A 15,446-nucleotide genomic window follows, 5' to 3' on the forward strand; every position below is an offset into this window, starting at 1 on the left:
GCTACAGTCTGGCAGATGTGTCCTTCAGGACCTGAAAAGACTTCCGAGCCACTCTTGGTGATGTCCATTGAAGTTCCCCACCCAGAGTATATTCTGCAACCTGACTACACTCAATGCCCTTCCAGATGGCACTCGATATCAAACACTGATCTATCAGCGGAAGGGTGCGAGATGACAGTTATCCGGTAGTTTCATGATCATCATTGCTGAGACGAGCTTTGTATTTCCAGATTTATTCATTGAATTTAAATTCCCCAGTTGCCATGGTGGGATTGAACTCGTGTCTCCAGGGCCACTGGAGTCGAATAGCATCACCACAATTTTATCATTGCCAATAGCTTGGCCAATATTCAACTCCCGACCACCAAAACAAATTAACTGTGATTTATTTACCTTACCAACGTGTTTGTGAGGTCCTGCTGTGCATAAATTGGCTGCTGCAATATGTTGTTTCTGTCAAAAAGTGGACTCTGGGGAAAGATATTAAATCACAATTGATAGCACCGTGTTAATTTGAAATGTGTTTTTCAGGATGTGTCGGGAATGCCTACGCTATGTCGTCCTGTGATTGAAGGAGGCGGAGGGTTTGATTACCGTTTGGCTATGGCTATTCCAGACAAATGGATTCAGGTGAGCTCCTAAATCATCCACAACTTAGTCTCCGGATTGAGGGATGAAAAGATCTATTGGGAGTTGCAAATGGTCAAAACTTGCTGCTCTCTCACTTGCTCGCTTTGCATTTAGCTTTCCCATTATTTTTAAGAGCTTATGGATTTTCATATTAATTAGCCATTAAACTCAGCATTGTAATTTCAATCTGTTAAATAAGAGTAACGTTTCTTTTGCACAGTGAATTGTAGCGATTTGGAATGTGATGCCTGAAAGGGTGATTCAGTAATAATAATAACTTTCAAAAGGGACGGACAATGAGACCAATCTCCTCTTCCTGAGAACGCTGTAACTGACTTAATGGGCACGATCCTCCGGCCTCGTTGCGCTCTCGCTCGAACGAATCGAGGCCGGTGAGTAGCGGGAGAGGCCGAAAATGAGAACCGCGCCAGGCACCAAACAGTTTGCGATGCAACCGGCCCAGTCTCGTAGGCGAAATCGGGACCTCGCCGTAGAGTGGCAAGAAACCAGTTATCACCATTTTTTTCATTAAGCCCAATTTCCATACAATTAACAAGAACGACCCCATATCCAATGGCCTCCTGTCATTCTGTGACCACCACAGCAAATGCTCACGCGAGCGCAGATTTGTATTCCTTAAACCTGAACCTGGCGGAATGGCTTCTGCGGGAAGCTGAGGAGGTGAGTAGCTATCTTTGCTCACACGCAAAGAGCCCAGGGGCGCTGGACTTGCCACTCCAACACTCGGCGTGGGGTGGGAGACCCTCGGCTGAGGGTGGGGTACCCTCCGCAGAGGTGGGCCACAATGGGAGGGTGGGGGAAGGCACCAGGGAGGCAGCTGCGCATGGCACCACCATGCCAATCCCTGAATTGTGTGTACCCGACCCGGGGGCAGCCCTCGCCCCTGACCGTCTGCCCCACCGACCACCCATAATCCCCATCGACTGCCAAGACCTCTGGTCGTGTGGCTGAAGGCTATTGCCGCTAGGAAATTGGCAATTGTGGTTAAGTGAGCACTTCACACAACCCAGGTGGATTCCCGTGGCTGGACGTTCCATGCAGCAAGTGGCAGTCGTTGCCTCGCAGCCCAATCAGACTGTGATGCCTGGACACTGTGCCTGACACTGCGGGAGGCAACACCACACACACACAGCAGCCAACATCGGATACCCAGGGGATGGGACACAGCTCCGGGGACATGTCCACGGGCGCAGAGTAGGTGAGTGCCATGGGGATGACGGGATGCCTGGAAAGGTGGGCCAAGGGTTCGGAGGTCGGCCTGCTTTGCAGAAGAAAGTGACAGAGGCATCATAATGTTTGTGCACAAGCAGCCCTGACTCCCCCTGCATCATCTGGCTCTGCCGGCTCCCCATGGTCTGCACCATCATGTCGACGTCATCAGGGTTGCTCGTCAGTGATTGGGCCATACTCTACTGCCACAGCTATTCCCATCTGAGAGTGGGACATGTCCCGCAGAACCTCACCAAGGTCAACCTGGTACTGGGTAACATCCCCCAGCGAGGCAAACATTCTCCGAGACTCTCAGCCATGGACGCCATCGACTGCGCGGTGCCTTGGACACCTTCACTCATGGTGCCGACGTCATGCACCAGGCTCTCCACTGCGGTCGCCACCCTAGCCGTGCTGGCTTCAGTGCCACGCATTGCCGGCGACATCTCCTGTGCCCGTAGCCTCTGGGACGCCTCCAATTGGCTATGGACCTGCTGACTGTTGCTGACATCTCCCTCTGAATGTGCAGGCCGCTCCCTATCGTCTCCATCAGCTCCGGGTAAGCCTGTACCAGAGGCTCAGCATCAGGCTGGGACCCAGGTGGTTCCTGGGATCCAGCAGACCTCCGACTGCTGTCTCGCCTAGGGGGGGTTCCTGCCGCCACCTGATTTACATCAGCAGCAGTGTGGTGCTCACCAGATTGTGCCCCAGAGGCCTGAGAAATATTTCCCACCGAGGTACCTGTATCTGTGCTGGTGGAGGGTTGGGATGACAGCTGTGACCCGTCGATTGTGTCCTCCTCGGAGCTCCCCTCCAAGGTGTTCTCCTGGGAGGCTGGAGAGGGGACCGCCCGGGCTGGGCCTACGCCGTCGGCTGGAGGACCTGCGGGAGAATGGACATGTGGTCAGTGGGAGGGATGAGTCAGTCAGTGAGGCAATAACAACTCATGTTTGACAGATCTTTTGGCTGGGGCTGGGTGGTTCCTCACCTCCACGGCATTCGCCAGCCTCCGCGTTGGTGACCGTTCTGTCCTCGGCCACACCTGTCACCTCCAGGGCCCGCTCCTCGGAGGAGGTGAAGGTTCTTATGTCCGACACCCCACCTCTAGTCTGGGCCCTCTGCTGGCGATTGTGGGAGTGCTTTTGTTGAGGAGAGACTGTGAGGGCTTGGTTAGCCCCAGGCGTGGTTCATAGTGGTGGGAGAGGGGATTGTGAAGGGAGGGTTGGGAGGTGGATGCTCACATGGTGGCGGGAAGGTCTTGGGGTGGGGCGAGGGGGGAGGGAGAGGGGAGGCGTTGGTGTCTACTCACTCGTGTGCTGCCCGGAGTAGGTCGTTGACCGTTTTCTTGCACTGGAGGCCAGTTCCCCTGGTCACACTCCCGGCGCTCATGGCCGCCACCACATCATTCCAGCCGGCATTGGCTGCCCGTGACTGACTTGATGAGTAACTCTGGTCGTCTGGAGAAAATGTTTTCATTTGCAGTGAGTTCAAAACTCGGAGCCGTTTAATGATAAATGTTCCTATTAAATCCACTGAAGAATTCAGGAGAAGCCTCTTTATCCAAAGAGTCTTTGCAATTTTGGTCGAGAATCGGCTTAGAAAGTGGAAATTACTACTATGTGCAGTTGTTATGATGAATAATATAGATAATCATGGCTAATCAGCTTCTGGAGAAAGGAATAAAAGGATATGTCTGTAAGATGAGATAAGAGGGTGTGGGAGTGGGGGAGGCTTGTGTAGAACATAACCCCAGCACAGTCTCGTTAGGCCGAGTGACCTGGTTTTGTGCTGTGTTTTTAAAAAATCTGCTTTGTACGTTTATAATGTCAACCTCCCGTGGCATTGCTCATTTGTAATAATTATCTTTATTGTCACAAGTAGGCTTACATTAACACTGCAATGAAGTTACTGTGAAAATCCCCTAGTCGCCACATTCCGGCGCCTGTTCGGGTACACAGAGGGAGAATTCAGAATGTCCAATTCACCTAACAAGCACGTCTTTCGGGACTTGTGAGAGGAAACCGGAGCACCCGGAGGAAACCCACACAGACATGGGGAGAACGTGCAGACTCCGCACAGACAGTGACCCAAGCCGGGAATCGAACCCTGGCGCAGTGAAGCTATAGTGCTAGCCACTGTGCTGCTGTAGGGGAGGGGTCAGGCTTTGGTTTTGTGTATAGCGCAAATAGAGGCATTCAGGATATTGTGGTGGGATGAGAAGGAGAGGAGGAAAATCGGGATCAGTAATGGGGATATAGAGTGACCGGATAAGTAATAACCAACATCTAAAAACATTATCTCCTCATTTATCTCATTGCTGCTTGAGGGATCTGGAGTGTCTATAAGTTTCTCTACATTCTGTTCCCAAACCCTCCCAAGAAGCAGTGTAAATAAAACAGTCACACACACTTCAGCAAAGTCATTTGCATGAGTAATGGACAAAAATCAACAACCATTAACAACTGGCCACAGTTCAAAACTGGAGCTATGCTGATCGTCTCAATATAATCCAGCTCTATAAGTTTCCAATCTATTATTTTTAGCTTTCTTTAGTCTCCTGACTAGACAAATTCCTCTGGAAATCTATTCTTGAGATGCATTTTTGTTCAGAGAAATCTTGTTTGCCAGGAAATAAATCCCCTGATGTGAAGAATTTAACAGGCTGGGCACTTTGATTGAAGGGAAAAGATTAAAAAACGACAGGGCAAAAGCTTATCTCATCTGAACAGTGACTCAGGGTGGCACAGTGGTTAGCACTGTTGCTTCACAGCGCCAGGGACCCAGCTTCAATTCTAGCCTTTGGTGACTGTCTTGGCGGAGTCTGCACATCCTCCCCGTGTGTGCGTGGGTTTCCTCCGGGTGCTCCGGTTTCCTCCCACAGTCCAAAGATGCGCAGGTTAGGTGGATTGGCCATGTTAAATTGCCCCCTCGTGTCCAAAAAGATTAGGTGGGGTAACTGGGTTATGGGGATGGGGTGAAGGTGTGGGCCTAGATGGAGTGCTCCTTCAGAGAGTCGGTGCCAACACGATGGGCTGAATGGCCTCCTCCTGCAATGGAAGGGATTCTATGATTCTACTCTCTTTGACTCCTCAAATTGGCCTGAAAGATGACCCAAACTTTTACAAAGAAATGTAGCTTTGAATTTTGAGCCTAAATCCTGTACTGATCTGAATGTACATTAAACACTGGCTTTTCGCATTTGAACTGTGCCCCCTCCCCCAGTTCACATTGATAAGGAAGCAGGAGTGTCACAATCCAGTGGGTTTGCAACACAATACTGATCCTAAACTTATTTGAGAAAAAGAATAATGTTGCACATCAGCTTACATTTAGTAGCGCCGGTAATGTGGTAAATTATCCCAAGGCACTTCACAGAATTAGTACCAAACAAAATTTGAAAGGTGACCAAAAGTTTTGTTGAAGAGGTAGGTTTCAAGGAGTGCATTAAAGGAGGAAAGATTCAGTGAAGGAATTTTGGAGTTTAGTGCTTGGGCAGCTGGAAGCACGGTTACCAATGGTAAAGTGATTAAAATCGGGGATGTGCGAGAGGCAGAATTGGAAGAATGCAGGTGCCTCAAAGGATTGTGGGACTGGGGAAGATTGCAGAGATAGGGTGGGCGAAAACAAGGGTGCAAATTTTTAAAATGAGGTTTTGAGCCGAAATGGGCCGCAGAGCAAAGGATGATGGACGGCACGGTAGCACAGTGGTTAGCACCGTTGCCTCACAGCGCCAGGGACCCAGGTTCGATTCCCGGCTTGGGTCACTGTCTGTGCGGAGTCTGCACATTCTCCCCGTGTGTGCGTGGGTTTCCTCCGGGGGCTCTGGTTTTCTCCCACAGACCAAAGATGTGCAGGTTAGGTGGATTGGCCATGATAAATTGCCCCATAGTGTCCAAAGGTTAGGTGGGGTTACTGGGTTACAGGGATAGGGTGGAGGTGGGTACTCTTTACAAGGGCCGGTGCAGACTCGTTGCACCGAATGGCCTCCTTCTGCACTGTATTGGTGCAAGTTGGGACACAGGCAGCAGTGTTTTGGATGACCTCCAATTTATAGAGACTGGAAGGTGGGAGGATGACCAAGAAAGCATTGAAGCAGTTAACTTTAGAGGTAATAAAGAAATGGGTGAGGATTTCAGCAACAGTTGAGCTGTGGCACAGACAGAATTTCCTCGCACCAAGGAGAGGTGAGTGCTACGACCATACACAAAGATCAGTTCAGATAAGAGTTGAGGTCAGTACACCAACATTAAACATCTGTTCTGTTACACCGTGATCTCTTCTTCACTAATGTCACACGGTCAGGAGGAAAAGCAAGGGCCCTCGCTGCTAATGTTGAAGTCAGCCTCGTTGTGAGATCTAATAATTTCCCCTCTATTGCTGTTGAGTGTACTTTATCGGGGATTCCGGCATGGGGCTGCTGTGATGTTATCAGGCTGTCCAGCAGCAAGGATTGTCAGAAATATACGATAAGCATTAAAACAAAATAATAATAATAACTGCTTATTGTCACAAGTAGGCTTCAATGAAGTTACTGTGAAAAGCCCCTAGTCGCCACATTCCGGCGCCTGTTCGGGGAGGCCGGTACGGGAATTGAACCCGCGCTGCTGGCCTTGTTCTGCATTACAAGCCAGCTGTTTAGCCCACTGGGCTAAACCAGCCCATAAAATCACTGTTAAAATTACTCTACGTACAGCAAATTAAAAATTGGGACTTACTCAGGGGGTGAATCTAGAAGCTGAAATATTCTGAAATGATTTTCCAAAGAAAATTATTTCACTGCATTAATGTAAAATTATTTTTCAGACCCGGTTCTAACTTTAGTGCTCGCATCAGTTTAAAACCCAGATACGCCTGGTCGAACGATCTGTAGCTTTTTCAGGTGGGAGGGGGGGGGATATTCTAACTAAACAATGATTTGATTCAGTTGTTAATCACCTTAAAACTGTCTGCCTTAGCTGCTGGCCCCTCTGTCACTGGAAGTGTTTCCCCTTGCCGGATTCATTCCGCATTGTTACCTCACTCACTCCCTCCCTCTCCACTCCTTTCTTCCTCTGCCACTCTTTCCCTCTTCCTTCTTTCACCCCCTCCCACCCTCTCCACTTTGCTCTACCTTCATCCCTCCATCTCACTCTCCCTGGCACCCTCTCCGTCCCTTGCTGCCCCCTTCCTCTGCACTCCTTAAGACCCACCTCTGACCAAACATTTGGTCACCCTATTATGTTCTCCTTTGCCTGATTATCCAGTGCTGTCTGATTATGTCTCTGTGAAGCCCCTGGGATATTCCGAGACATTTAAGGTGCTGCATAACTGCAATCTGTGCACACGTGCTGACAGATGAGTATTTCCGATCTGACTGTAAGTAGGTTGCTAGCTTCTTGTGCTGTTCTATTCAGCAATGTAGTAACTAAATAGGACGCTGTGTGTATCCACGGTAAGCAGTAGTTCGATTGTACTGAATTTCCCATCAATGTTTCCCCCTTTAAATTTCTTTTATATTAAACACAATTTCTTCCCTGGCTGGTTTACACAATTAGACGTTGTGGAAATGTTGGCAGAATGCATCGCACTTTAAGATTTTCCTGCTGTTTTCGGTCCTTGTCTTGTGATGCACGCTTGGCTGCGAGACACCGTTCCTGAGGTACACAGCTTGACAGTGAAAAGCAGTAGACTATTGAACTGTTGTAGGCATCATAGCAGCAGGCTTTAGCACAGCTGAAGGCCAGGGCAGCACGGTAGCATAGTGATTAGCACAGTTGCTTCACAGCTCCAGGGTCTCAGGTTCGATTCCCGGCTTGGGTCACTGTCTGTGTGGAGTCTGCACGTCCTCCCCGTGTGTGCGTGGGTTTCCTCCGGGTGCTCCAGTTTCCTCCCACAGTCCAAAGATATGCGGGTTAGGTGGATTGGCCATGCTAAATTGCCGTAAGTGTCCAAAAAGTGTAAGTGGGGGTTACTGGGTTACGGGGATAGAGTAGATATGTGGGCTTGAGTAGGGTGCTCTTTGTAAGGGCCGGTGCAGACTCGATGGGCCGAATGGCCTCCTTCTGCAGTGTAAATTCCATGATTTGGCTCATCGTGTCCAAGCTGGCGTTCCAAAGGAGCAATTCACCTTCCCCACATCCCTGCACATTCTGTAGAACCATAGCTTTGCTATGGTGCTGAAGGAGGCCATTCAGCCCATCAAGTCTGCACTGACCCTCTGCACCCTACCTCGACCCACTTCCCAGCCCCATCCCCTCAACTGAAACTGCATATCTTTGGACACTGAAGGACAATTTAGCATGACCGAATCCACCTAACCTGCACATCTTCGGACTGTGGGAGGAAACCGGAGCACCCGGAGGAAACCCACGCACACATGGGGAGAGCGTGCAGACTCCGCACAGACAGTGACCCAAGCCGGAATCGAACCTGGGACCCTGGTGCTGTGAGGCAGCAGTGCTAACCACTGTGTCACAGTGCCACGCCTCCTCTCCCTCCTTTTCAGTTATTTAGAAAATGTAGAAAGATTTACGGCACGGAAGGAGGCCAATCTGCCCATCATGTCTGTGCTGGCCGGAAAACCCAGCCAATCCCATTTTCCAGCACCCCGCAGATGGTGGTCTGTCCACTGTCTACAAGGCACAAGTCAGGAGTGTGATGGAATGCTCTCCACTTGCCTGGATGAGCGCAGCTCCAACAACACTCAAGAAGCTCAACACCATCCAGGACAAAGCAGCCCCGCTTGATTGCTCCTCCATCCACAAACATTCAAACCCTCCACCACCAACCACACAGTAGCGGCCGTGTGCACCATCTACAAGATGTACTGCAGTAACTCACCAAGGTTCCTTAGGCAGCACCTTCAAACCGGCAACCACTACCATCTAGTAGGACAAAAGCAGCAGATACCTGGGAACCCACCACCTGGAGGTTCCCCTCCCAGTTACTCATCACCGTGACTTGGAAATATATCGCTGTTCCTTCACTGTCGCTGGGGCAAAATCCTGGAACTCCCTCCCTAACAGCATAGTGGGTGGACCTACCCCAATGACTGCAGGGGTTCAGGAAGGCAGCTCACCACAGCCTTCCGAAGGACAACTAGGGATGGGCACTAAATGTTGACAGAGCCAACGACGGCCACATCCCATAAATTAATTTTTAAAGCTCTTAAATGAGTTGAGGGGTTTCTGCTTTTACCACCCTTTCAAGCAGTGAGTTCCAGACCCCGACCACCCCACCCTCAGGTGAAGAAATCTGCCTCAACTTCCCTCTAATGCTGGTACCAATCGCTATAAATCTCTGCCCCCGAGTCACTGACCTCACTGTTAAGGAAAATAGGTCCTTCCCATCCAATCTATTCAGACCATTTTCAATCTTGTACACCTCAATCAAACATTCCCTCGTCTCCCTCCGATCCAAGAAAAGCAGCCTCGGCCTATCTAACCTTTCCTCATTCAGTACCCATAGAGCAATAATTTTACAGGCGTATTTTACATTGTGAAGGGTTACGAAGAACTTCTGTTTCCCCTCACAGAAGGGTCAGTAACCGGAAAGGACAGCCGCCCTCCTGTTGTCTGCCTCTCCAATCTCCTTCCTTCTCTCCTCTCTCCTTCCTTCTCTCCGCTCTCCTTCCTTCCCTCCTCTCTCCTTCCTTCCCTCACCTCTGCTTCCTGCAGCAACTCAGCAGTGACCAAACCTGGAAACAGGCAGCAAACTGAGCAGTAGCAACAGGGAGAGAGAACAGCAGCAACAGAGATAGAGCAGCAACAGAGAGAGAGCAGCAACAACAGAGAGAGCAGCAGCAACAGAGAGACAGCAGCAGCAGAGAGAGAGGAGCAGCAGCAGAGAGAGCAGCAGCAACAGAGAGAGAGCAGCAACAGGGAGAGAGCAGCAACCCAACAGGGAGAGAGCAGCAACAGGGAGAGAGCAGCAACAGAGAGAGCAGCAACAGGGAGAGAGCAGCAGCAACAGAGAGAGAAAGAGGAGCAGCAACAGAGAGAGAGAGAGAACAGCAACACAGAGAGAGCAGCAACAGAGAGAACAGCAGCAACAGAGAGAGAGAGAGAACAGCAACACAGAGAGAGCAGCAACAGAGAGAGAGCAGCAGCAACAGAGAGAGAGAGAACAGCAACACAGAGAGAGCAGCAACAACAGAGAGAGAAAGAGCAGCAGTAACAGAGAGAGAGAGAGAGAACAGCAGCAACAGGGAGAGAGCAGCAACAACAGAGAGAGAGAGAGAACAGCAACACAGGGAGAGCAGCAACAGAGAGAACAGCAGCAACAGAGAGCAGCAACAGAGAGAGAGAGCAGCAGTAACAGAGAGAGAGAGGGAACAGCAACAGAGAGAGAGCAGCAACAGAGAGAGAGCAGCAACAACAGAGAGAGAAAGAGCAGCAGTAACAGAGAGAGAGAGAGAACAGCAACACAGAGAGAGCAGCAACAGAGAGAACAGCAGCAACAGAGAGAGCAGCAACAGAGAGAGAGAGCAGCAGTAACAGAGAGAGAGAGAGAGAACAGCAACAGAGAGAGAAAAACTATGACAGTTTTCAGGTATTTGGTAAAGAACTGGGGTTGGGTGGAGACAATTATTTACGCAGTGAGTTAAGATGATGTGGAATGTGCTGCCTGAAAGAAAGCAGATTCAACAGTGGGCGGAGGCAGGATGGGCCGAATAGCCTCATTTAGAACATAGAACGAAACAGCGCAGTACAGGCCCTTCGGCCCACGATGTTGCACCGAACCAAAAGCCATCTAACCTACACTATACCATTATCATCCATATGCTTATCCAATAAACTTTTAAATGCCCTCAATGTTGGCATAGAACATAAACTAATAGTGCACAAATTTTTCTATGATCAATGGTTAAGACCATGAGGTATGTTGATCGTGACCCAGTTGAAACTGTCTGTGCAGGATGGTTTCATTAGTTAGTCTAATAGGTTGTTAATTAAATTAAAAAAACTGCGCTCTGAATTCTAATGCATTAGACTAAGGTTAAATCTGATGGGTGAATTTAATCTTGAATCTTTAATTTTTGAAGAATGAAAGATGGGAAGCATGGACATTGGTGGATTCAATTTAGCTTTCAACAAAATTAGATAAGGTATTAAATGATCTATTTTTAGTTGCTGCATCTGGTATTAAAAGTGTCAGGCATACTTGAGAAGGTGGATGGGTAGATATTTGTGAATCACTCGTTTTATTTAACAGTAAGACTGAGCTTGAAAGCAAAAACCTTCAAGCACTTAACAGAACAAAGACATTGAATAAGCATCTTGAAGGGGAATGAAGGGGAAAGGCGCAACACAGAAGAAGGCAAGGCTTTTGATAACATGAAGGAAACTAATGAGTTGGTGTTGCTTTAGGCTAGGGACGGAAGGGAGAGGATATACCACTGAGCAAGAGGTGGGAAGGGGGTGTTGAGGGATCTAGTGGGTGGGGGAATTGAGGTTTATGGTGAGAAAGTTGGTTCCGAACATACAAAATAGGAGCAGGAGTTGACCCAGGGGCCTTTTGAGCCTGCTGTGCCTCTTAATAACAGGAAGAAGTCCTACAACACCAGGTTAAAGTCCAACAGGTATGTTTCAAATTGTTAGCTTTTGGAGCGCTGCTCTGGAAGGAGCAGCACTCCGAAAGCTAACGATTTGAAACAAACCTGTTGGGACTTTAACCTGATGTTGTAAGACTTCTTACTGTGCTCACCCCAGTCCAACGCCGGCATCTCCACATTATGCCTCTTAATAAGATCTTGACTAATCTTCTATCTTCCGATTACCTTCCTGCCCCACCACATATCCCCTGATTCCCTTAGAGTTCAGTAATCTCAGCCAGAATCATACAACTGTTAGGGCGCAAGAAGAGGCCATTGGTCCATCGTATCTGCACCGGCCTTCCAAATGAGCATCATGGCTTCGTACCAATCCCCTACATTTTCCCCGCACTCCTGCACATTGTTTCTGTTCAATGAATCATCTCATGCCCTCTTGAATGCCTCGATTGGACCAGCCGCCACCACACTCCCAGGCAGTGCAATCCAGATCCGAGACACTCGTGTGAGAATATTTTTTCTCACATCATATTTGCTCAACAGCTGAGTATCCACTGCTTACTAAGGTAAAGAATCCTAAAGATTTGCAACTCTGTGTGACGAAATTTCTCCTCATCTCAGTTCTAAATAACCAGCCCCTTATCCTGAGTCTATGTATCCTAGTTCCAGACTCTCCCGGGAGGGTGAATGGCCTCGACACCGTCAAACACTTTAAGAATATTGGGCGGGATTCTCCGCTCCCGCGCCAAAGTGCCCACGCCGTCGTGAACGCCGTCGAGATTCACAACGGCGCGAAACGGCCCCTATCCCGACCGATTCAGGGCCCGATAATGGGCTAGGAGCGGGGCCGCGTCATTTACACGCGCCAGGCCTTGTCGCCACGTAAAGGCGGCGTCGCATACATGACGTGGCCGGCGCCGCATAACTGGCATCACCCGCGCATGCGCGGGTTGCCGTCCTCTCCGAGTCCGCCCCGCAAGAAGATGTCAGACGGACTCTTGCGGGGCTGCGGAAGAAAGGAGGTCCTCCTTCAGAGAGGACGGTCCGACGATCAGTGGGCACCGATCGCGGGCCAGACCCCCCCCCCCCAGCGATCCCGCGCTGTTCCCACCGGCAGCGACCAGGTGTGGACAGCGCCGGGGGGAAGCCGCCGTTTAGGCCTGGCCGCTCGGCACATCCGGGCCTGAGCATAGCAGGGGTGTCGGAGAATCGCCATTTTTGGGTGTCTCGGGCGATTCTCCGGCCTGCGCAGCGGGGAACTCGACGGGGCTGTTCTCGCCGCTTGGGAGAATCGCGGGAGGGCGTCGGACCGGCGTCGCGGGAAAATTCGGCGACCCAGGCGATTCTCCCAACCGGCGCGGGAGCGGAGAATCCCGCCCCCTGTGTCTCAAAGGGATCGCGTCTCGTTTTTCTAAATGGCAGCGAGTATGGGCCCATTCTGCTCAATCTTTCCTCATTGGGATCAATCTGGCAAAACTTTTATTGCATTTCCTATAAGGCATGTGTATCCTTCCTTGGGTAAGGAACCAAATCTGTACACAGCTTCAGTTAGGGCGTCACTAAATCCTTGTTTGCAGCAAGACTTCCTTCCTCTTGTACCCTAACTCACTTTGCAATAAAGGCCAACGTACAATCTATTTTCCGAATTGCTTACTCTGGTCACATGGTAAATTTCCTGTATATCCAAATGCGTTTGAACACAAACCTTGAGTAATTTTTCACTGTTTAAAAAAAACAAAATCTGTACGGGGCTGGTTTAGCACAGGGCTAAATAGCTGGCTTCTAAAGCAGACCAAGGCAGGCCAGCAACGCGGGTTCAATTCCCGTTCAAGCCTCCCCGAACAGGCGCCGGAATGTGGCGACTAGGGGCTTTTGACAGTAACTTCATTTGAAGCCAACTTGTGACAATAAGCCATTTTCACTTTTTCACTTTGACTTTTATGTCCTTCCTACCAAAGTGACCTTACATTTCCTCACATTAAGGGGAGGTAGTGGTATTGTCACTGGACTAGTAACCCAGAGACCAGACGTAATGCTCTAGGGACCAGGTTCAAATCCCTCCTTGGAAGACGGTGAAATTTGAATCTAATAAAAACTGGAATTTAAAATGTCTAATGACCATTAAACCATTGTCAATTGTCTTAAAAACCCATCTGGTTCACTAGTGTCTTTTAGGGAAGGAAATCTGACTCCAGGTGTCCTCAAGGCCCAGCAAGCCACTCAGTTCAAGGGAATTAGGGATGGACAGGAAACGCTGTCCCAATGATGTCCGCAACCCATGAATGAATTAAAAGAAAACATTGGGCTGGATTCTCCGATTTCCAGTCCATGTCCTGAGGCTGGCGTGGGAACGGTGGTGTTTTACCACTGACAATTTAGCGCACAACCCCCACCGATCGTCTGTTTGGCTGGGGGCCAGCAGGAAGGCAGCGTAGAGCACCCGGCTCTGGCTGCCGACATGGCCCGGAGAATTTCCGAGTCCGTGGCCGCGCGTGCCCAAGGCGGCGGCCTGCAGCGGCCGCGCCGTGCAACATGGCGCCCGCCACCCGCGGACCCAGCCGGCCAAATAGTGCCCTCCCCCTTTGGCCGGCTCACGACCCCCGGACCACCCCCCAACAGTGTCCCCAGCCCCTGCCAAAGTGCCCCCCACCCGCGGATCAGCCGTCCCCGACTGTGACGGCGCTGGACTGAGTCCGCAGCCGCCACGCCGAGTTCCGGGCCGGTAATAGCATGAGAGACCCTCGCCATCGGGAACCCGGCCGCTCGGGGGCACAGCATATGGGAGGGCCTCAGGCAATGTCCTGAGGGTGTCGATAGGGCATGCGGCGCACTCCTGGAGCACTCCGTTTTGGAGGGGGCGGAGCATCGCGAAGGCGGCGCCGCCCCCATATCAGCACAAACTCTGTTTCTCCGGCCGACCGCTGAACTCGATTTCGCCGTTGGCAACCGGAGAATTCTGCCCATTATATTACATCTACCACTAGCCTGTCTATAATCCTTTTTCAGATGGTTTGTGCCCTTCTCACAGCTTCTTGCCCCACCCATCAGTAAATTTGGACACTTGGTCCCGTCACCTAAGTAATTGACAAAAGACATAGTTAGTCAAAGAATTGGTGCTTTTCAACCCCTCGATCCTGCTCTGCCATTCAATGCAATCATGATTGGTTAGCACTGTTGCTTCACAGCATCAGAGACCTGGGTTTCCGGCTTGGGTCACTGTCTGCACGTTCTCCCCGTGTGTGCGTGCGTTTCCTCCAGGTGCTCCGGTTTCCCCCCACAGTCCAAAGATGTGCAGGTTAGGTTAATTGGCCATGATAAATTGCTCCTTAGTGTCCAAAAGGGTTGGCTGTGGTTGCGAAAGACGTGCTTGTTAGGTGAATTGGACATTCTGAATTCCCCCTCTGTGTACCCGAACAGGCGCCAGGATGTGGCGACAAGGGGATTTTCACAGTAACTTCATTGCAGTGTTAATGTAAGCCTACTTGTGACACTAATAAAGATTATTATTATCTCACCTGCGTCATCTACACCTTCTTGCCTGCTCCCCGTAACCCTTCATCCCGCTACTAATTAAAAACCTTCCATCCTCCTCAATTTTATTCTGTGCTCCAGCACCCACTGCGCCCTGGGGTAGAGAATTCTACAAATTCACTGACCCTTTGAGTGAAGTAATTCCTCCTCATTTCTTCCACCCCTTAGCCTAAAACTGAGGCTTCTCATTCCAGAATGTCCAACAAGGAGAAACATCTGCTCTACATCTACTCTGTTAATCCCCTTTACCATCTTATATACCTCCAATCGATCTCCCCTCATTCTTCTAAACTCCAGCGAGTATAGGCCTGAACTGCCAAGTCTCTCTTCATAAGGCAAGTCTTTCATCCCTGGAATCTAATCGAGTGAACCTTCTCTGAACTTCTCTATTGCATTTATGCCCTTTCTCAAGTATGGGACATAAACTGCGCAGACTCCAGGTGTGATCTCATCAATGCCCTATACAGTTAATACAGCATTTCTCTACTTTTATTCTCTATTCCATTATCAGTAAATGAAACAATTC

The 15,446-nt window shown here is 49.9% G+C and overlaps 1 protein-coding gene across 3 annotated transcripts in view; it reads left to right on the plus strand.

Moving 5' to 3' along the window:
- LOC140427636 (1,4-alpha-glucan-branching enzyme-like) overlaps positions 1–15,446 on the plus strand; it is an 885,145-nt gene that overhangs the window by 534,120 nt on the left and 335,579 nt on the right. For all 3 annotated transcript variants that reach the window (XM_072513058.1, XM_072513059.1, XM_072513060.1), the window contains exon 10: positions 532–630. In XM_072513058.1, the coding sequence (XP_072369159.1) occupies positions 532–630 (99 nt within the window). The remainder of the gene's footprint in view (positions 1–531; positions 631–15,446) is intronic.

Source organism: Scyliorhinus torazame, chromosome 8 (assembly GCF_047496885.1).
Source record: "Scyliorhinus torazame isolate Kashiwa2021f chromosome 8, sScyTor2.1, whole genome shotgun sequence".
Classification (NCBI taxonomy): Eukaryota; Metazoa; Chordata; class Chondrichthyes; order Carcharhiniformes; family Scyliorhinidae; genus Scyliorhinus; species Scyliorhinus torazame.